This window comes from Podarcis pityusensis (genome assembly GCF_964106645.2).
Source record: "Podarcis pityusensis genome assembly, chromosome: 15".
In the NCBI taxonomy this organism is placed as follows: Eukaryota; Metazoa; Chordata; class Lepidosauria; order Squamata; family Lacertidae; genus Podarcis; species Podarcis pityusensis.
This window is the reverse complement of record NC_138040.1, coordinates 2,615,464-2,637,898: the sequence shown is the minus strand read 5'-3', so window position 1 is coordinate 2,637,898 and position 22,435 is coordinate 2,615,464. Positions and strand designations below refer to the sequence as shown.

General features: G+C 51.5%; 2 protein-coding genes across 4 annotated transcripts in view; one reads left to right on the top strand and one right to left on the bottom strand.

Moving 5' to 3' along the window:
• The window catches only part of ZSWIM7 (zinc finger SWIM-type containing 7), a 73,697-nt gene extending 62,609 nt beyond the window's left edge, over nucleotides 1-11,088 (top strand). The window contains exons 10-12 of the mRNA XM_080983264.1: nucleotides 3,086-3,161; nucleotides 9,074-9,451; nucleotides 10,066-11,088. The gene's annotated coding sequence lies outside the window, so the exon portion shown is untranslated. The remainder of the gene's footprint in view (nucleotides 1-3,085; nucleotides 3,162-9,073; nucleotides 9,452-10,065) is intronic.
• Nucleotides 1-22,435, bottom strand: part of SPECC1 (sperm antigen with calponin homology and coiled-coil domains 1) — a 107,349-nt gene that overhangs the window by 8,770 nt on the left and 76,144 nt on the right. For all 3 annotated transcript variants that reach the window (XM_080982846.1, XM_080982845.1, XM_080982847.1), the window contains 3 exons: nucleotides 20,690-20,771; nucleotides 16,276-16,429; nucleotides 15,287-15,389 (listed from right to left, as the gene is read on the bottom strand). In XM_080982846.1, coding sequence (XP_080838972.1) covers nucleotides 15,287-15,389; nucleotides 16,276-16,429; nucleotides 20,690-20,771 — 339 coding nt within the window. The remainder of the gene's footprint in view (nucleotides 1-15,286; nucleotides 15,390-16,275; nucleotides 16,430-20,689; nucleotides 20,772-22,435) is intronic.

The window sequence follows — 22,435 nt, the reverse complement described above, 5'->3', positions numbered from 1 at the left end:
AATTTTGTTGTGGTGGGGCAGGAACTGTGGCTCCTTGCAGGTATTTCCAGGTGAACTGCTTATTGGTCATTCACCTGGATTTGTTTGCAATTCAATTCAATCCCAAGAAGCTCAAGCAGGGAGGGGGGTTTACATGCTTCTCCCCCCCCCCCCGCATTTTATCATCACAGCAACCCTGTGAGGTACGTTAGGCTGAGTAAGAGAAAGTGACTGGCCCAGGGACGCCCAGTGTGGGCTTCCTACCCAAGCAGGGATTCGAACCCTGGTCTCCCTGACGCTACACCACAAAGGCCTTCTTTGTGGCGAGGATAATGCCTCCCCTGAGCTCCTGGGAGAGAGGCAAACACTGAACAAAACTTCCTCTCAAAGGGGTGAGGCCTGCCAAGATGTTATCCTCCCTGGTTGCTGTGACCTTGCCAGTGTTAAAGGCAAACCACAGAGCAGGTGGGAGAGACGGTGTCAGTTGGCCAAGCAGGAAGTCAGCCCAGAAAAGAGCTATCCTGACTTTGCTTAGCCAAACCGGGGAGGAGAGTTCTCCCCTTCCGCCTGCACAGGGAAAGGAGGACCTGGACGGAGGGCCACTCGCAGATCCCACATCCTGCAGATCCTGCTTGCGTCAGGGATTGGGAGGGAGGGACAGGATGGAAGCAGCAATGGGGAGGGCGAGCAGCGCCTTGCCGATGTCATCCTCGACCTTGGCTGCAGAAGACAAAAGCAATGCCACGGAAACTTAGATAGGAGGACACTAGGGAATTAGATGGACACGGGTGGTGCTGTGGGTTAAACCACTGAGCCTTGGGCTTGCTGATCAGAAGGTTGGTGGTTTGACTCCCCACGACGGGGTGAGGTCCCGTTGCTCGGTCCCTGCTCCTGCCAACCTAGCAGTTCGAAAGCACGTCAGAATGCAAGTAGATAAATAGGTACCGCTCCAGCGGGAAGGTAAATGGCGTTTCCGTGCGCTGATCTGGTTTCTCCATAAGCGGCTTACTCATGCTGGCCACATGACCCGGAAGATGTACACCGGCTCCCTTGGCCAATAAAGCGAGATGAGCGCCTCAACCCCAGAGTCGGCCACGACTGGACCTAATGGTCAGGGGTCCCTTTACCTTTTAACCAAGCCCCAAGAAGAAAGGGGAGGGTCAATAACATGGGATGGGGGACGCCTGGCTTCACAGCAGTGCATGTGAAAATGATCTAGGGGTTTTAGTGGACCAGCTGTCTGCTGACAAATGCCAGCTCCCTCGGCCAGTAAAGCGAGATGAGCTCCGCAACCCCAGAGTCGTCTGTGACTGGACCTAATGGTCAGGGGTCCCTTTACCTTAGGGAATTAGAAGAGCCTGCAGGATCAGGCTAATGGCCCATCTTAGTCCAGGATTCTGCTCTCATACTTGCGTCCATCCATTTCTGTGGGTCTATTCAAAGTTGAATTTAGAACACGAGAAGCATTTAATGGACTAGGCCAAAGGACCTCCTCCTAGCCCAACATCCTGTGGCCGACCAGATGTCCTTAATGGCAAACCCACAAGCAGGATCCGAGAATAACAGCAACGCTCCCCTCCTGCGGTTTCTAGCCACTGGCATTCAGAGGCATTGCTGCTTTGGACTGTGGAGGCAGAGCAGAGCCAGCCTGCCTAGGACCCATCCATAGCCCTCTCTTCCTCTGTGGACTGGTCCTCTTTTAGAGCCACCCAGGTTAGTGGACATCCTCCTCCTGTGGCAGGGAGTTCCGTAGTTTATGTGCTGTGTGAAGAAGGGACTTTTCTCTGTCCAAAACCTTCCAGTGTTCAGATGAGAGAGGGAGGGTGGCATCATTCCCATGCGGATCTGGCCGCCTCGCCTCAAAAAAAACCCCAAGATGCTGCAGAGCTGGGGAAAAGGTCCAGCAAAGAGCCACCAAAATGATGGAGCAACTCCCCAGTGACGCAAGGTTCCTCCAATACAGGGGAACGGTGGTGGGAATGAATGGAGGCAAAGCTGGCGTTGAAGAGAAAACACGGTGGATACTGACCAAAAATAAAAACAATTCGGGAACCCCCCTTGGACTTTTTGTGCAAAAAAATGAATGATTTTGAGACTTAAAAGAAAGACTGTTTAATGGAACATGGAGAAGATGGGTGTTATTATGGACTGAATGTCTTAAATATATTTTTTCTTTTTTTATGTAACCCGTAAATGGAAAATTGGAAGCCCTTTTTATCTTTCTTTATTATCTCCTTCCTTTCCTTTCCCCTCTTCTCTCCTTTTCCTTTGTGGTCTCTCTTCTTTGTTTTCGTCTCTTTTTTCCTTTGGCGCTGCTCTTCCTCTTCAGAGGGAGGAACAGAGGGGAGAGGGCTCCTGCTCTGGGGTCCTGTTTGCAGGTTTCCCTTTGGGGCATCTGTTTGGCCACTGTGAGAGCAGGCGGCTGGTTTAGATGGACCTGATCCAACAAAACATCTTATGTTCTTGATAGGACAGTGCTCTGTTGGCCCTAATGGACTAGCCCCTCTGTGCTGAATTTGCTGGAAAGTCACTGCATTTCACCCCAAAATAAGGATATTCTGGATTCTCCAAAACAACTGCCCAGCTCCATGCCATCTGTCCTGCAAGCTAGTTCCAGGAAAAGGGGGAAAGGAAACCTCTCTCCACTTCAAGATGAGACACAATCCTTTTCCCTCTGCACTTCCCAGACACTGAAGGGCATTGCTTACCAAGGGCTGGGGAGAGAAATTGTCAGCTATCAAGGAACCATGTCAGTTCTTTTTATTTTCCCCCTCGGGAAAGCCCCCAGCCACCGATTAGTAACTGCCCGGTCACAGTATTTCGAGACAGCCAAAGCAGGGATGTGATTCACTATTTCTTAAAGTGCTTAACATAACGCAGGCTTGCACAAATATTTGAAAAGTCAATAGGGCCGAGACTGCGGGCTTATAATTGAAATAATAAAACAACAAATAAGAATTGGAGAGGGAAAGAGAGAGAGAGAAGATGGAGGAGGAAGCAGAAATTGTAATTCAAGATGAAGCAAATGGAGATACTTAAATGAGATTTAATTTGTTTTATATCGCCAAAATTCTTGCAGAAGTATGTTCTTAATTAATGTTCTCAGGCCCTCCCTGCCTCTTACAGTGCAAATCCTTTGCAAGTTTACTCAGAACACAAATCCCAATGGGACTTACTCCCAGGTAAGTGACTGTACACCTGCGGCTTTATATGTTTAGTTTACAGATAATTTTCATCAATGTTACTATTATTATTATTATTATTATTATTATTATTATTATTATTATAATTATTGCTACACAAAACACACCAGTTTTAATCTAGTTTCCACAACAATTTTATTTTTCATCCTCATTAAAATCAGCCTTGGATATTTTATGGTAAGGCAGAATGTACAGAAGAGTCTGCAGGATCAGGCCAATGGTCCTGCTAGTCCAGCATCCTGTTCCCACAGGGGCCAAGCAGATGCCCCAAAGGAAAACCAGAAAGGGAAGTTGCATGTTTGGAGCACATGGCACCATATTTTTCCGTCTATAAGACGCCCCCATGTATAAGACGCCCCCTATTTTGGTGGACTCCGATTTAAGAAAATGGGGGAAGATGTATCCGTGTACAAGACGCCCTCAAATTTTTGACATTTTTAAAAGGAAAAAAACCTAGTCTTATACACGGAAAAATACGGTAAATCCATTCCTTATCAGTCCATTTTTAGATGTCTGCAGGTGAAGGTCTGGCCCTTAGCATTTTCAAGAATGCAAAAAGGGCCCTGCTGGATGAGACCAAAGGCCCACCATCCTGTTCTCACAGTGGCCAGCCAGATGCCTCTTCTGGGAAACCCACAAGCAGGATCCGGGCACAAGAGCAACGCTCCCCTCCTGTGTCTTCCAGCACTGCTGCCTCCGTCTGCAAGGGCCTGACAAGCCTCACAGGGACTGCTGCGCTCTGCTGCCCAGGAGGACTCTCCTGTGTGGGTGTCTGAGGGCCCTGCTCCTTCCTGCCACTCACCATCTGGCCCGGGGCGGGGCCTGAAGGACTCACAGGGACTGCTGCGTTCTGCTGCCCAGGAGGACTCTCCTGTGTGAGTGTCTGAGGGCCCTGCTCCTTCCTGCCACTCACCATCTGGCCCGGGGCGGGGCCTGAAGGACTCACAGGGACTGCTGCGCTCTGCTGCCCAGGAGGACTCTCCTGTGTGGGTGTCTGAGGGCCCTGCTCCTTCCTGCCACTCACCATCTGGCCCGGGGCGGGGCCTGAAGGACTCACAGGGACTGCTGCGTTCTGCTGCCCAGGAGGACTCTCCTGTGTGAGTGTCTGAGGGCCCTGCTCCTTCCTGCCACTCACCATCTGGCCCGGGGCGGGGCCTGAAGGACTCACAGGGACTGCTGCGCTCTGCTGCCCAGGAGGACTCTCCTGTGTGGGTGTCTGAGGGCCCTGCTCCTTCCTGCCACTCACCATCTGGCCCGGGGCGGGGCCTGAAGGACTCACAGGGACTGCTGCGTTCTGCTGCCCAGGAGGACTCTCCTGTGTGGGTGTCTGAGGGCCCTGCTCCTTCCTGCCACTCACCATCTGGCCCGGGGCGGGGCCTGAAGGACTCACAGGGACTGCTGCGCTCTGCTGCCCAGGAGGACTCTCCTGTGTGGGTGTCTGAGGGCCCTGCTCCTTCCTGCCACTCACCATCTGGCCCGGGGCGGGGCCTGAAGGACTCACAGGGACTGCTGCGTTCTGCTGCCCAGGAGGACTCTCCTGTGTGAGTGTCTGAGGGCCCTGCTCCTTCCTGCCACTCACCATCTGGCCCGGGGCGGGGCCTGAAGGACTCACAGGGACTGCTGCGTTCTGCTGCCCAGGAGGACTCTCCTGTGTGAGTGTCTGAGGGCCCTGCTCCTTCCTGCCACTCACCACCTGGCCCAGGGCGGGGCCTGACAGGCCTCACAGGGACGGTTGTTGTCACTGCTGCTGCGACCCAGGGGGATCCGGAGGGGCGCAGAGTCTGTTTTAAAATGTTCCTTTTCCTTTCATTTTTTTGTATATGCGGGGACGGGGATGGGGGTGGGATGGATGTTTAGTTGGGAATTTGTTTGATTTTAATGGATTTGTAATTTTTATAGTTTTTCATTTGTATTGTTTTTTGTTTTCTGGGGTTTTTTATTGTTTTAAGGTCTTATTTTGTTCTTAAGGGGAAGGGTCAGGGCTGCCGGGGAGTGGGTCCCAGCCAACAAAATGGCTGGGGTATGTTCCACGGAGGGGGATGCGCTGGGACAACCGATCTCAGTGATCACGGGTAGGAGGAGGAGTTACGCTAAGACCAGACCATGTCATTACAGAGGAGGCAGGTTTAGTCGTTGTCTGAGGACTATCCCTGCCTCCGGGTCTGGTCCTGTCCGGACGGATACTGGAATCAGCAAGGGATACCCACATAGCCTGAAGGTGCTGCTGTGCAATGCCAGGTCAATGATTCATAAGACCACTGCCATCCATGACGTGATCATGGATGGAGGATTTGACCTGGCTTGTGTAACAGAGACTTGGTTGGATGAAGCAGGTGGGCCTGTTCTTGCCGCTGCTTGTCCACCAGGTTTCTCTTACGCACAGCAACCCAGGCCCTGTGGGCGGGGAGGGGGGGTTGCAGTGATTTTTAGGAAGTCATTAGTTTGCACCAGGCGTCCTATTGGGAAGACCCAGTTCTCTGAGTGCATGTTCTGGAAGTTGGGCAATAGGGGCAGTACAGGATTCCTTTTGGTGTACCGACCTCCCCGCTGCACCAAGGATTCCCTGCCCGAGCTGCTTCAGGTCGTGGCGGATGTTCTCCTGGAGACACCTAGTTTGGTTGTCCTAGGGGATTTTAACATCCATGCCGACACGACCTTACAAGGGGCCGCTCGGGACTTCGTGGAAAGCATGGCCTCCATGGGGCTGTCCCTGAATAAGTTTGGCCCAACCCATAGCCACGGACATGCCTTGGACCTGGTGTTTACCTCCATGGATGTTGGTGTTCTGACACTAAGTAAAAGCGAAACAAAAGAAGTGCCATGGTCAGACCACTTCCTGGTGCAACTTGACTTCTCCGCGACCCTTCCCCTCTGCAGGGAGGTGGGACCGATTCGGATGGTCCGCCCCCGCCACTTAATGGATCCAAATGGTTTCCAGAGAGCGGTAGGGGATGCTTTATCCCATGTTGATGGCCTTTCAGCTGATTCCCTGGTGGCCCGCTGGAATGTGGAGTTAACCAGGGCTATTGACTGTTTGGCTCCGAAGCGCCCTCTCCGATTGCATGGAGCCCGGACGGCCCCGTGGTTTTCCACGAATCTGAGGGCAATGAAACAATCGTTGAGACGGCTAGAGCGCCGGTGGCGGATGACCCATTCTGAAGCTGACCGGACACAGGTTAGAGCTCAGTGTCGAGCCTACCAAGTGGCGGTAGCGACGGCGAAGAAGGCTTTCTTCGCCGCCTCTATTGCATCTGCAGAAAACAGCAGCAGGAGACTTTTTCAGGTGGTCCGCAATTTAGCGGAACCACCTGCTACATCGGGGCCCAATACGGGCCACATGATCTCCTGCAATGATTTTGCAAAGTTTTTTGCAGATAAAGTCGCTCAGATTCGGGAAGAGGTAGACGCCACCGTGGGAGCAGGGCCGGGGCGGGGGAGTGCTAGAGTCCTGTCTAGTCAAATTGTGTGGGATCAATTCCAATCTGTTACCTCCGAGGATGTGGACAGGCTGCTTGGACGAGTGAAACCAACCACCTGTCTCCTTGATCCTTGCCCATCCTGGCTTATAAAAGCTAGCCGGGAAGGGCTGGGCGATGGGCTTCGTGGGGTAGTGAATGCTTCCCTCCGTGAGGGAGCCTTCCCAGACCCGCTGAAAGAGGCGGTTATTAAACCGCTTCTTAAAAAACCATCTTTAGATGCGGCCACGATGGCCAACTATCGCCCAGTCTCAAATCTTCCATTCTTGGGCAAGGTGATTGAGCGAGTGGTTGCTGAACAACTCCAGGCACGCCTGGAAGAAGCGGACCATTTGGATCCCTTCCAATCGGGATTCAGGCCTCATCACGGGACTGAAACTGCCTTGGTCGCACTGGTTGATGATCTCCGGCGGGCTAGGGACAAAGGTGAGAGCTGTTTCCTAGTTCTGCTGGATCTCTCAGCGGCGTTTGATACCATCGACCATAACATCCTTCTGGACTGTCTTGAGGGGCTGGGAGCTGGGGGCACTGTCATACAGTGGTTCCGCTCCTTCCTCCTGGGCCGTGTTCAGAAAGTGGTGGTGGGGGATGAGTGTTCAGACCCTTGGGCTCTCACTTGTGGGATGCCTCAGGGTTCTGTCCTCTCCCCCATGCTTTTTAATATCTATATGAAGCCGCTGGGAGAGATCATCAGGGGGTTTGGACTGGGTGTTCATCAGTATGCAGATGACACCCAGCTCTACCTCTCCTTTAAATCAGAACCAGTGAAGGCGGTGAAGGTCCTGTGTGAGTGTCTGGAGGCGGTTGGAGGATGGATGGCGGCAAACAGATTGAGGTTGAATCCTGACAAGACAGAAGTACTGTTTCTGGGGGACAGGAGGCGGGCAGGTGTGGGGGATTCCCTGGTCCTGAATGGGGTAACCGTGCCCCTGAAGGACCAGGTGCGCAGCCTGGGAGTCATTTTGGACTCACAGCTGTCCATGGAGGCACAGGTTAAATCTGTGTCCAGGGCAGCTGTGTACCAGCTCCATCTGGTACGTAGGTTGAGACCCTATCTGCCCGCGGACTGCCTCGCCAGAGTGGTGCATGCTCTGGTTATCTCCCGCTTGGACTACTGCAATGCGCTCTACGTGGGGCTACCTTTGAAGGTGACCCGGAAACTACAACTAATCCAGAATGCAGCAGCCAGACTGGTGACTGGGAACAGCCGCCGAGACCATATAACACCGGTCTTGAAAGACCTACATTGGCTCCCAGTACGTTTCCGAGCACAATTCAAAGTGTTGGTGCTGACCTTTAAAGCCCTAAACGGCCTCGGTCCAGTATACCTGAAGGAGCGTCTCCACCTCCATCGTTCTACCCGGACACTGAGGTCCAGCACCGAGGGCCTTCTGGCGGTTCCCTCACTGCGAGAAGCCAAGTTACAGGGAACCAGGCAGAGGGCCTTCTCGGTAGTGGCGCCCTCCCTGTGGAACGCCCTCCCACCAGATGTCAAAGAGAACAACAACTACCAGACTTTTAGAAGACATCTGAAGGCAGCCCTGTTTAAGGAAGCTTTTAATGTTTGATGTATCATAGTATTTTAATATTCTTTTGGAAGCCGCCCAGAGTGGCTGGGGAAACCCAGCCAGATGGGCGGGGTATAAATAATAAATTATTATTATTATTATTATTACTGAGCCACTGTGGCCAGGAGACCTCGATAGTCCTCTCCTCCTCATTGCAGTTGCCTAATCCTCCTTTAGAGCCACCACGGAGCATGGCCATGCGCTTTTCCAGCTGGTCAACAAGCCAGGACAACAAGCCGAGATTGGATAACACGAGCCTGGATCTCTGACGGAAGCCAGGGCATGGTGAAAGGAAATGTGAAGCGAACAGTGAAAGCCATTTCCTGTTTTATAAAAGCATGACTCAGGAATCCGTGGGAAAATATCCACACTTGGCCACTGTGCATCTTTTCATTTTTATTTCTTGGACGTTTTGCTTATTTTTTTTTTGAGAGCCAGCATGGCGTAGGGATTAGAGTGTCGTATTTGGGGAGACCCAGGTTCGAATCTCCACCTGAAGCTCACTGGGTAACCCTGGGCTGGCCACTGCCTCTCAGCCTAAGCTACCTCTCAGAGTTTTTGTTGTGGGGTTTAAATGCGGAGGGAAGAGTGGCGTGTGAGCCGCCAAGCTCCATGGAGAAAAAGGAGGGATGGAAATGCAATATATAATAAGTTTGCCCATTTTCCTCTGGGCTCCCCTCCTCGCATCTGTACAACATCTGTGCAAAGCCCTGGGCCACCAGGGAAGAGTGGTTTGAATTTTGTGTGTGCAGGGGGAAGAGGAGGGTGATTATCTCTGAAACGCAACCTCCTTTACCCCATTCACAGATCAGCTCCATTAAGTTGAGGTCTTTTCTTTCAACACAAGGAACTTCTGCCAGGCGATAAGGGAGGCAAAACTCTGGGGGATTATCTCAGCCCGACCCCTGCCAGCTCTCAGCTGCTGAGAGGCATCGTGGTAAATCACCAGCGGGCAGGAGACGGAGTTGGCAGACCTCAGCCAGGAAGTCTCCAGGAAGAAATATGGGCTTGGTGAGATTTTTTTGAACTGACAGGCCTCTAAATCACTCCTTGGGGAAAAGAAACAAGATTCTGCTGCTGAAAGGATCTTCCTCACTGCAACGGACAAGGGAGGAATCCAATTCAGTTTGCATTTAAAGGCAAACCCACTGCACTTGCGCTTTCTGAAATGAAATGTGGACCGAAGCACAGTTCTCTAAATTTTGCTCTGCAGTTCTCCAGTCAGGTAATGTTTTGCAAAGCAATTTCCCCCCCGACACAATTTTTGCATCCCTCCCCCCCATATACATTCTGTTTTATGCACGCTTTATCCTGGTATGTGCATAGAATATACACACACACACATATAAATATATAGAATAGAATGTATATACATAGAAATGCATATACCAGGATAAAACGTGCATGAAACAGAATGTATATGGGGGGAAGGGATGCAAAAATTGTGTTGGGGAAAATTGTTTTGCAAAAAAGTCCCCTTTTAGGGACGTAAGAAAACCCTGCTGAATTAGGAACACAAGAAGCACTGAAAGGGAGCACATCTGGTCCAGCCTCCTGTTCCCACAGTGGCTGACCAGATGCCCACGAGCACAAGACCCGAGCACAAGAGCCCTCTGCTCCTGTGGCTTCTGCAACGGGCATTCAGAAGCATGGCTGCTACAGACGGCAAAATCAGCACTCAAGCACGGATGCATTTCCACAGACCGATGTGGAAAGGCAGAGCGCTGAATGGTTAAGGTTGGAAGAATGAGCAGAGGAGAGAAATGGAACTGGGCAGGTTTGCCTGACTGCACCCCTCAAACCAAAGAATCCTAAACTGGGAGTGTCTCATTTTTGTAGAACCGGCCCCCAAGTGACCCAGGAAAGATTGTGCGGAACGGACTGTTGGAGTGTCAAAGTGTCAGAATCCGGCTTGCAGTTTCCACTGAAGAGAGGTAAAATTCCACCTGGCTGTATCAGGTGTGCGCCTTATTACGAAACCACCTCTCTGCGGACACCCAGCCCTCCAAAAATCCCCCGGATTAGAGAATAAAACCGCAAGAGGATTTCCCCTTGTGGGGAATATTCAAGGCTTTCCCCCTTACCTGGGGCTGGAATGCAGTTCCTCCTCCCTCCCTCCCACCCGCCAACCTTAAATTGCTGTAGAAACAGTGTTGCGTAGTGGTTAGAGGTTACTGGAACAAGCGGGCCAAGGAGATGTGGATTCAAATCCACATTTTGCCGTTGGGCTGACAGGGCTGAATCTTCCAGCACTCAGCTTCATTAGGAAGGGGCCGGTACTATTACTGTATTCCTAGTCTCAGGGAAAAGAACTTGATCCACTTTCTTTCAGGTTGGAGAGGAGCCTGTTGCAATCTTGGCCAGCCCCTTAAGTTACGGTAACTGGCTTCTGCTTGAACGATTAATGACGCATCCCTTGTTTACTTCAGGGATTATCTGAAGTGTCCGGGGGCAGCCAAAAGGTCAGCGGTATTCAGTCTTCCCCAAAGGACCACACGCCTTCCCTTATGGACACTGAGGCACTGACGGCAAGGCCTCACCACCAGCCACTGAGGGCCTGAACCCCTCATTCGGAGATGATTCCCTCAGCCTCGCTCAACGCCAGAAAACCCCATTCCCTCAACAGCTGGGCTGCTACCTCCAAAGGGGGTGGGGGTGGGCAAGGGAAAGGATATTTCTGCATTATTTTGCTGTTTACAAAGCAGAAAGGAAAATGTTCTTCTCCGGTTCGGCTTTCATTCACTCAGACCAAGCATCTAATGAAGTAGGTTGTTGCCTAAAGAAACCCTCAAGCCATTTTTTTCCAGAAAAATGCTGGTTCATAGCCTCAAGGTGTCATTAAATGCATTTCTCTTCAGGCTACATCTTTTTGTCAGGGATTCTTCAGCCACGATTCCTGGGGGCTGGACTGGATGACCCTTTTTTTGGGGGGGGGTCCCTTCCAATTCTGCAATTCTACGATTCTTCCCTGCTCCACGTGTCTGGTTGGAGCTGTTCTGTTGAGAGATTTGGGGGCCAAGACAAAAGAAAGGAGTGCTTCACACAGCTGAGTTAAACTATGAAACGCCTTAGCTCAAAAGGCTGAGATGGCCACCAACTTGGACGGCTTTAAAAGAGTGTCAGACAAATTCCTCATTTAATCCCCATAACCATTCTGTGAGGTTGGCTGGCCCGAGAGAGGCAGGGTCTGGCCCAAGGTCAGCTTTCTGCCTGAGTGGGGATTCGAACCCTGATCTCCCAGTTTCTAGTCCGACACTCCAGTTACACCACACTGGCTCTGTTGAAGGCCGAGCCCTCTCGCTCTCTTTCTTGCGTGTGTCCAGCAACCCTGAGGGGGGAAAGAGAGACAAGTACCGCTTGATCCCTAGGTTAGGGCTGTTGTCTTCTAAGAGAAGAAGCCGGATTTGGATGATTTTGGCCCCATGACAAATCGCTCCTCTTCGTCGGATCAACAACAGCCAGAGCACTTAAATCATGACCCGACTGCTAATGACATGATTAATGAGGACGGAGGCTAATGAGACTAAGAGCGAGGAGACAAGAGCAAAGAACAGGAGTTATTAGTCCACCAGCAGTGAGGAGCCTGGGGGCTGCCCCCTCCCTGTTGCTCGCAGGCGTCAGTTTCTCAGCAAGAGAGATTAAGCTTAGGGGTCTGGCGGGGGGGGGGGGGCCTGGCTCCATCAACACCCACAGATCCGCTTCCACAAAATGCATTATTTGGGTCTCTGGCATAGAGGGGAATCCGGAGCTCAAGAGGCGTCAAGATGTCACATCACTGGCCATAATGTCCACAGGGTGAAGGAGACGAGAAGAGCAGCTCGTGGCAACAGGAAAAGGCCTCAGGCCTGCCCAGTGGGGTTGCCCTGGGCTCCACGCCAGAGACCAGGAGCGGGGCTCACGTGGAAGCCAAAGCCTCTGCTATCAAAAGCGGAAAATCCCTTGCTGTAACTGACGCCGTGTCGTAGGCTGCTTCCAACGTTTTACGTATGCATCTGGATACGGTGGAGTTGTCACAACAGGGCCGGACAGATCTGTTTTTCCGTTTTTCTCTCAACTGCAGTCTGAAATATACTACGCCACGCTTATGCATCACAGAATCCTAAGAGTTGGAAGGGAGCCCAAGAATCATCTAGTCCAACCCCTGCAATGCCGCTGTCCCACACGGGGATCGAACCTGCAGCCTTGACGCTATCAGCACCAGGCTCTAACCAACTGAGCTATCCAGTTGGTTAGTCGGCGAATTCTCTCAAAAACCCTTACAAGATGCATTCCGGATAAAGCCATCCAGACATAAGAATGCAAAAAGGGCCTGGGTGCTGGATGAGGCCAAAGGGGGCCCGTCTAGTCCTGCCTCCTGTTCCCACAGTGGCTGGACCTGAGCCCCACAGCAGTGCTTTCTCCCCACAGTTCTCAGCAGCTGATGCTCAGTGGCATTATTTGACTCCTGACAGTGGAGGTAGAATATTGTCCTCCTTCACACAGCGCCATGGTTAAACTGTGGAACTCCCTCCCACAGGAGAATAGAATGGAATAGAATTTATTATTTCTACCCCGCCCATCTGGTTGGGTTTCCCCAGCCACTCTGGGCAGCTTCCAACAAAGTACTAAAATACAGTGGTCTGTTAAACATTAAAAGCTTCCCTAAACAGGGCTGCCTTCAGATGTCTTCTAAAAGTCTGGTAGTTGTTCTTCTCTTTGACATCTGGTGGGAGGGTGTTCCACAGGGCGGGTGCCACCACCGAGAAGGCCCTCTGCCTGGTGGCAGAGACAGTGAGGGCCGCCAAACTGGATGGCTTTGCAAGAGGATCAGACAAATTCATGGCTATGGATGGCTCCTAGCCAGGATGGCTCTGCTCTACCTCCGCAGTTGAGGGCTGTGATGCTTTCGAATCCCACCTGCTGGAAACCACAGCAGCAGAGAGGACTCTTGTCCCACAGGCATCTGGTCAGCCATGTTGAATGGTTTCTTTAAATATTAAGGTTCATTATTGTTTCACAAGATGTGTATTTCTTTAAAGGCCAGAACAAATATCATGACCTAATTTTACAGCTGTGAAGCAGTATAGCAAGTGCTGTTAAGCTGTGTTAATTAAGCTGTGTCAGCAACTGGGTATAGTATATAAAGAGCACATAACTGGTAATGTTTCCCTTTTTTAAAGGGAAATTCCCTTATTGCAAATAGGATTCCTCACAAGAAAAGGGAAAAGTTGACAGCTATGAAAGAGCAGCGTGTACCTCTCTCAGTACCCTGGTGAATGGGTAGGTCGTACTTATAGATTTAATGTAAGAGGAGTTTTTGTTTTTGTAATTAAAGCCATGCAAAATATATTTTTGCGTTTCTTCATTGTTTGCTGAACGTGTGGTCTCCCCAGCACGCTTTCTGCAGCGCAATTAATCTGCTAAATACGCAACAGGCCACTGTGAGAACAGGGTGCTTGGCTAGACAGCCACAGGCCTGATCCAGCAGGCTCTTCTCGTGGTTTTATGTTCTTAAAATGAACAAGTCCGCCAGCTCACTTTGGGGGAATGCATAAGCTGCCCAACACAACGCCCCTCCTCATGGGCTTAGTGCTCCCCCTAATAGCCACTACCACCACCACCTCCTCACAGAGAGCTTTGTCCTGCCAGGGGAAGAAGGCAAACGTGCGGCGTTTGTTTGATGCTCTGAAGATAACAGAGGCAGGAAGAGAAAGATCTATAAAATAAATGCCTCGCTGAAGTTTCGGCCAACAATTACAGATGCCGCCGCCTTGTTAGAGAGGGTTGGGCAGCTGCCGCAGGAACCGCAGGGATCCCTCCAAGAGCCAAAATTAAAAATAAACCAAAGGAATTCTGCTGTCCTTTGAACCAAGGGGACGTGTGTGTGTGTGTGTTTTGGACCGGAGAGGTGGGTGGTTGTTTTTTGAAGCGAGAGACGAAGGGCGCTTTCCAGATTGTCGGTATTTTGGGGCAGGATTCAATCACACGCTGGCAAGTTTGAGTTGCGCAGTTGCTGCTGATCGGGAGGTCTTGCGCAACAAACCTGCTCCCCCCGCACTAAAAGCAACAAAAACCATCGGATACTTGGATAGGTGCTTGCTTTGAGGCAAGGTCTCATCTAAGTTCCCCGCAGAGTTATGGGAAAACATGCCTCCTTAAATAGGTGCCTGATCTCTGTGCAAAGAAGTCAGGGTGTGTGGGCAGGAAACAGACCAGGCACTAGGAATCTGTCAGGGATTCTTCAGCTGAGATTCCTGCACTGCGGGGGGTTGGACTAGATGACCCCTGGATTCCCTTCCAGCTCTACTATGATTCTAAGACCTTCAGTTCCAAGTAAGCCCAGCAACGAACGAGGCCAGCAGTGTCCTGTCTCGCCTGCTCCGTAGGGCAATCTACTGTGCAGCCTGCAAAATGTGTTGAAATGCATGAATTGTAGAAATGCTGCTTTAAACAGGCAGGCTGGCGACCCAGTCAGTGTGGGCACTGCTGAGCTAGTTGGCCCAGAGTCTCACTTGCTGCCATGGCGTAATCCACATTTATCTTTTGCCTTGCTCTTTCCAAGCGCAAGGTCTGTGCTTAAAAGCTCTGCGTCCAAGAGTGGGTTTTTCCCCATAGCTCAGTGGGAGAGCACCTGCTTTGCATGCAGACAGTCTCGGGTTCAATCCTGACGCTTCCGGGCAGGTCTGGGAGAGAACTCCTGTCGGGAAGCCCTGGAGAGCCGCTGCCAGCCAGTGTCGACAATACCAAGCTGGTAGGATCAAGGGTCTAACTACGGCAGCTTCCTACATAAACCAGCTCTTAATTCAGAATCATGAGGACGGGAAACTTGATTTTTAGCATCCCATGTTGCCAAGGGAATTGGCGATTGCTGGAGAAGAGGGTGCACATATTGTCTGAGGAGCAAAGGGAAATATACTCCATGCCCCCACTCAAATGCAGGCTCCTGTTTTTATGTACTATTGGGAGCACCCAGAAGGAAAGTGCTTGGCTGCTGCCACAGTGGTGCTTTTGGGCAAAATGATCCCTTTGTGACAAGCAAGCAACTCAGCCACCCACGCAAGCAAGCCGCCCATTCACTTACTGGGTACCCCTCTGTTTTCTTCTGACACCATTTCAGCAGGGCGTTCCTCTTGGAGCCGCCGTACTCCCTCGCCAAAGCAGCCAAAGGGTCCTTCCTCTCCACGCTGGAACCAGGAAGGGGAAAAAGTTTTGTTAACAAACCTCCCGTTACTCCGCTTGGACTGCTCCGCTCTGAAAAGGGGCCAGGGATGGCTGCCATCCCCCTGTGCCCCCCACACCGAAAAACACACACCATACACGCAACCCGGCAGAAATGGTGCCAGTGTTAGGGAACTGGTGGCCAATTTATGCATTTGCTATAAGGAAAACGCACAGAGAGGGGAAATGTGGCAGGTTCCTATTTTAGCCAGCTGTGCCCTCTTTGGGAGAGTCCATCATGCCCTCCCTGTCCCCAAAATGGCCATGCCCACCACTGAGTATGCTCAGTCCTATGCCACTAAAATCGGCCGTGTGGGCCATCTGCTTTGCATTTTATGATTTGGTGATGTTTTAATAGCTTTATGTATTAAAAATAAAGAAATAGGTACCACCAGGTGTTGAACCGGTGACATCTGAGTTGAGGCTGCAGAGCTCGATCGGTAGAGCATGAGGCTCTTAATCTCAGGGCTGTGGGTTCAAGCCCCATGTGGTGCGAAAGATTCCTGCGTTGCAAGGCTAGATGACCCTCGTGGCCCCTTCCAGTTCTAAAATTCTACGATTCCGCATGCATGGCAGGAGCTCTGCCACTCAGCACCGACAGACAGCACTGATGGGCATTCAGGAGAGGCATTGGCTCAGTGGCAGAGCAGCGGCACTACATGCCAGATGTCCCCGGTTCAGTCCCTGGCAGCCTCTCTAGGCACGGCTGGGGGGGGGGGACCCGGCCTGAAACCCTGGGGGCCTCTGCCAGCCAGTGTAGGCAATATAGGGCCCAATGGCCTGGCTCAGGCAAAGGCAGCCTGCATTCCCCACCCCCTTCCTTTCTTTCAGCTCAGCTTCCGTTTCGCTTACCTGAGCTTGCTGGGGGGTTTCAGGCCACTGTGGGTGGAGGTGAGCATCCTGCCGGAGAAGGACATGGAGGGCGGTTTGCTCAGGGACTCCAGCGAGGGGCTTTTGCGGAGAAAGTGGTCTGGCTTCAGGTCCTCACTTCTCCCTTTCAGCAAGTCTTGGTGGGGAGAGGAGAGAGACAAGGAACCGTCATTTGCAGACATCATGTCTCCTTGGGGTGGGGTGGGGGCTGCTGGTGTATGCCTGGCGGTAAGGCTCTCCGGCCTTGTTTAAGCAGAGGGGCACCTGCTGAGGTTTTTTTGTGATTCCTGCCTTGCAGGGACTTGGGGGTCACTTCCCACTACAATTCTGTGATTCTATGACAGGGGTCAGCAACCTTTTTCAGCAGGGGGCCGGTCCACTGTCCCTCAGACCTTGTGGGGGGCTGGACTATACAGTGGTACCTCAGGTTACATATGCTTCAGGTTACATACACTTCAGGTTACAGACTCCGTTAACCCAGAAATAGTACCTTGGGTTAAGAACTTTGCTTCAAGATGAGAACAGAAATCGTGCTCTGGTGGCGCGGTGGCAGCAGGAGGCCCCATTAGCTAAAGTGGTGCTTCAGGTTAAGAACAGTTTCAGGTCAAGAACAGACCTCTGGAACGAATTAAGCACTTAACCCGAGGTACCACTGTATTTTGAAAAAAATAATAATGAACGAATTCCTATGCCCCACAAATAACCCAGAGATGCATTTTAAATAAAAGGACACATTTTACTCATGTAAAACTCCAGGCAGGCCCCACAAATAACCCAGAGATGCATTTTAAATAAAAGCACACATTCTACTCCTGTAAAAACACGCTGATTCCTGGACCGTCTGTGGGCCAGATTGAGAAGGCGATTGAGTCGCACCCAGCCCCCGGGCCTTAGGTTGCCCACCCCTGTTCTCTGAGCTGATTTCAAGAACACTCCTCTGCCCTCCACCCACCCACCCTGCAAAGTGGAGGGTCTCCTTCCAAACAGCCCCCACCACTCAGGCCTTTGGCGCATAGAGCACACACTCTCCATGTGTGAACCCAAGCTTGCCTTTTCCTGCTCGGAGACAACCCCTTTTCTACAGCAAAGAAGTAAACGCAGAGAAATGTTTTCTTCTGCTGCTGCAAAGCTTAGCCGTAAGCTCTCTCTGTCTCTCGCACACTTTTTGCCATGCTGGCTGGGGTCTGATGGAAGTTGCAGCGCAGAACATCTGGCGGGCACCAGGTTGGCGTGGCTGGCCTTGCAGCAAGGGCTGCAGGAGGGAAGTGAAGACCACGCAACGTTCAGGCCCGGGGGGGGGCTTGAGTTTGCAATACAGGAAGCAACGACTGAGGATTATTAGCGGATTTAACAAAAGGACGTCACACATCCTGCTGTCTTATGGCTGTTCCAGTAAACAGGAGTCCCCCCCACCTCTGCCCACCCCACCGAGAGATCCCTGGCTCAGATCCTCCCCGGCCATTTACTCCACGGCTGCAGCAAGGAGACGCCTGCGGTCTCCCTCTGCTCCTCTTCTGCTGTGTCTGACTATCTGCTCAATTAAGGTAATGGCTGTTCTGCTACTGCAGGAAGATCCAGGAAACGGCACCCTTTTTAATGACCCTTGCGGCAGCTCTGAGAAAAAAAGTCTCCCCTGCACGTAGAGCAAGGCACCTTCCTTTTTTTTCTTCCCCAGGTTCTTTGGTTCCTCATTTTAAAAAGCTGCTTCTCTAAAAAAGCAACCAATGCCGTCCCGAGGAAAACTGGGCGTGCAGAGACCGGCTGGAGGGATTGGTTGCTGCCAGAGCCATTGGAAAAGACGCAGAGGGGAAGTGGACAATACTGACATAGGTGGGCCGGTTGTGTAAGTCAGTGTAAGAACCACGAGCATAAGAATGACATCACAAGAGCAGTGGGCAAAGGATCTAGTCCATGATGGCCAACCACATGCCACAGCAGGAATCCCTGGAAGCTGAGCCTGAGTGCAGCAGCAACTCCTTCCCGGCTTGCGATTCCCCAGCATACTGCCTCCGAGAGGGGAGGCAGCACATCGCCATCGCAGCTAGCAGCCAGCCACAGCTTCATCCTCCTCCCTGAATTTGCGATTCTATGGTTCTAAACCTCTCTTAAAGCCCCCCAGGTTGGTGGGCATAGCTGCCCTGGGTGGGAGAAACTGGACACCCGCAAGAAATAGCCCCCGCAAGCAGGGCCTGAGCGCAACAGCGCTCTCCGCACTCTGGTGACTCCCAACAACCGGGATTTAGAGGCATTAATGCCCTCAAGAGTGAAGGTAGAACATACTGTAGCCATTGGGGGAGTGTCTAAGTAAAATAGGAGTTCCTGCAAACCGGAAGTCTGCCAGTCCTGCCCTGAACTTGAAGATGGGCACCGAATAATCTGCATGTGATTGCACATACACACACGGCGCTGAACCCAAAAGTGACCCTAAAACATCACTCAAAGGGCAGAATGGGGGCAGGGCGGGGCGGAACACTTTACACGGGTCCTGCCGACGTGCATGGGGTCCGAAACATAACCCCTGTGGGGGAGAAAGGATTGCCTGTAATCCCCCGCAGGTTCACTCAAAAATGGAGAATCTTGCTGCTGCCTGTAGGAGGGGATCAGCCCCTCATACTGACGGCTGCAGTCTCCTAGTTAGAGAAGAAGAAGAGATTCACAGCACAGGAAGGTGGGGAGCCTGCGGTCCTCTATAGCGCTTCTCGGCCTCCACATCCCATCAGCCCTGACGTAGGTAACTGGGAGAGGAACTCATTTGCACTCAGAAAAGATCACTCATAAAATCAGCAGAACGTCCCAATGGCGCTCGGTGGGACTTGATAAGAAACGCTCCAGCTACAGGGTTGCAAGATTCTCTTTCCACACTGCAAAAAGAGATACGCGACTCTTAATTGCGAATTACTTGCAAGCTTGTTCCGCCCATACATTTTGGCCTGAGACTCTATTCGGTTTTAAGATTTGTCATTTGTTGACCTACGACTCTGAATAAATGAATAAAAGGACTTTTCTTTTATCTGCCCTGAGTCTTCCAACATTCGGCCTCGTTAGCTGTCCCCCAAAATCCCAGTGTTACCAAAGAGTGTGTGGCCGGCCGGCCTTTGCGCCGTCAGTGCCTTTTGAGGCTGATGCTCTTTTCAGCAGATGACACCCACACAACGCATGGGATTCAAATGTCTTTGGACAAGGGGAGCTTGGGCTGCTGTCAGATCGCTGAAGAACCCCACGGGCTATTGCTGTTCTCTCAAGAGGAGCCAGAAGGCGCTGGGGGTGGGGAAGCGGACCCCCCCCCACACACACACGCGGCCTGGGAGGTTGGCTGGCTGTGACTCATCCTTCTGAGCCACAGCATTGCCCGACGGGCACCGAGGGAGGGAAAGCGCCAAGAAAGAGGAAGGAATTGCGCAGGGAGGAAGTCTAAGTGCCCTCAAAACCAGCCGCCCATCTCAGTGGCAAGAGGTCGTGGTGGGGGACACACACACAGTCACAACTAAGAAAGATGGCCCCTCTGCTCTGGCTGGTGCTCGCTGGGGCTGGCAGGGTGGAAAGCAGGGAGCTGAACAGTAGGTGGCGCCAGAACCAATGGCAGGTGGAGGCAATTGGCTCTCATTTTGCACCCAGCATCCTCCTCAATAATAATAATAATAAATTTTATTTATACTCCGCCCTCCCCAGCCAAGACCGGGCTCAGGGCAGCTAACACCAGATATAAAACAATTCATTGAAATACAACTTAAAAAACAAGATTAAAATACAACATTAAAATGCAGCCTCATTTCAGCAGAAACTCAAAAACTTTTTGGGGGATGAAAACGTCAAGTCTTCACCAAGGCTAACTATCCAGACTGGTCCAACGTGGGCCAGAAAAAAGCCAGGGAAGTCCCCAAGTAGGAGTTCATCACAGAAGGAAAAGGGAAAAAGAAAGAGGGGGAGGGGATCAAGTTGATTCCAAGCCAAAGGCCAGGTGGAACAACTCTGTCTTACAGGCCCTGCGGAACGAAATCAGATCCTGCAGGGCCCTGGTTTCATGAGGCAGAGCTTTTCACCAGGCCGGAGCCAGTGTTGAAAAGGCCCTGGCTCTGGCTGAGGCTAATCTGACTTCCTTAGGGCCCGGGACCACTAGGGTGTTGCTATTTATGGACCTTAAGGTCCTCTGTGGGGCATACAGGGAGAGGCGGTCCCATAGGTACGAGGGTCCTAAGCCATGATGGGTTCTGCAAGGAGAAACGCTGAGATAGAGAAGGAAGCTACCCCCTGAGCTGGTTGCGAGCAGAAAGGCAGGGCGATTGAAGGTAGGCTGGTTGAAGGTAGGCTGGTGGGGAACTGGCCAACAACAGCACCTGATTTTAGAAGGTGGAGGTGTTGCATCCAGAAGGCCTTGCTTGCTATTCTTACAACTCACCTGCCAAGGGAAGCTCTGGAAGATCAGCGTGCTTGGAAAATGCCTTCCCAGAGGGCTTTGGGTTGCTGAAGGTGGAGTGTCTCTGCAACCAAAACAGAGAGAGAAACGACCACAGAATTTAGCCGGTTACACGGCCGGTTAAACCACACATCTGCAAAGACAGAAGGTATGTACCCCCAGGAGAAGGAAGCTCCCATCTGGTTGCTGTCAAGACACATTCAGCCAATTTTTCCCCAGGCAGATTCTGCTCTGAATCGGGAGGTGGGGGAGAATATGCCCCCAGGGATATGTGTGGGGCTTGTTTCATGGAAACACAGAACAGGCACAGAGGGGGGATTGGTGGAGATGGAGAGCCTCCCCTCTGGGGAAAGGTTGCAGCATTTGGGGCTTTTTAGTGTAGAGAAGAGGCAAGTAAGAGGGGACATGAGAGAAGTTGGCAAAATTATGCCCAGCACAGAGAAAGTGGAGAGAGGAAAGCTTTTCTCTCTGTCCTAACACTAGAATATCACTGGACACCCATTGAAGCTGGATGTTCGGAGGTTCAGGACAAATAATAATAATAATAATAATAATAATAATAATAATAATAATAATAAATTTATTTATTTTCTGCCCATCTGGCTGGGCTTCCCCAGCCACTCTGGGCGGCGTCCAACAAAATATTAAAATACCGTCATGAATCAAACATTAAAAGCTTCCCTAAACAGGGCTGCCTTCAGCTGTCTTCTAAAAGACTTCTTCACACAGATTCATGGAGGAGAAGGGCCATCAGTGGCCATCAGTCATGATGGCTACACTCTGCCTCCATGGTTCGAGGCAGCCATGCTTCTGAATACCGATTGCTGGAAACCGCAGGAGGGGAGAGAGGGCTCTTGAACTCAGGTCCCGATGTTTCCCATGAAGGGCACCTGGTTGGCCAAGGTGAGAGAGAGCAGGATGCTGGACTAGATAGATGGGCCACTGGTCTAAGCCAGCCGCCGGGCCACTGATGTTGTTGGGCTGCACAAAAATGTAAAACAAAAAAACCCAAAAACCTCACAAGGCCTTTTGAAAACAACTCCTGCACATCACACGAGTCATTTTTCTTTTTTCCCCCTAAGCAGAAAATTTGGATTCCCTCAGGATTCTAGTTTCCTGTCTTGTTTGAAAACTGGATGATAGCCAGTCCAGTGTGCGCCTTGATAGACCCCAATTGTTGTTATTATTAACTGTGCCTGGATAGCTCAGTTGGTTAGAGTGTGGTGCTGGTAACACCAAGGTTGCAAGTTCAATCCACGTATTTCCTGCATCGCAGGGGGTTGGACTGTATGATCCTCAGGGTCCCTTCCAACTCTATGATTCTATGATTTATTATTTTGTTATTAAATTTGCAAAGCACCCTATACCCGTAGATCCCACCTTGATGTCCCACCTTTTCCTCCAGGGAGTTCAAGGTGGCATACATGGGTCTCCCTCTCCTCTATTAACCCCCCACAACATCCCTGCGAGGTAGGTGAGGCTGAGAGGCAGGCAGTGTTCCAAGATCACCACCAGTGAAAGTTTCACAGCCGAGTGGGGATTTAAACCCTCGTCTCCTGCGTCCGGCACTCTTAAGCACTGCACCATAGTGGCTTGCGTGGTCCGAAGCCCCTCCAAACTGAAGCAGAAGAGCTCCGTTCGGGGTTATCCTCATGCTGGCCATCAGCCAGCATCCTTGGGGGTGCTGCAAATATGGCAGGCGGACGAAAAGGGAGAGGAGCTGGTCCC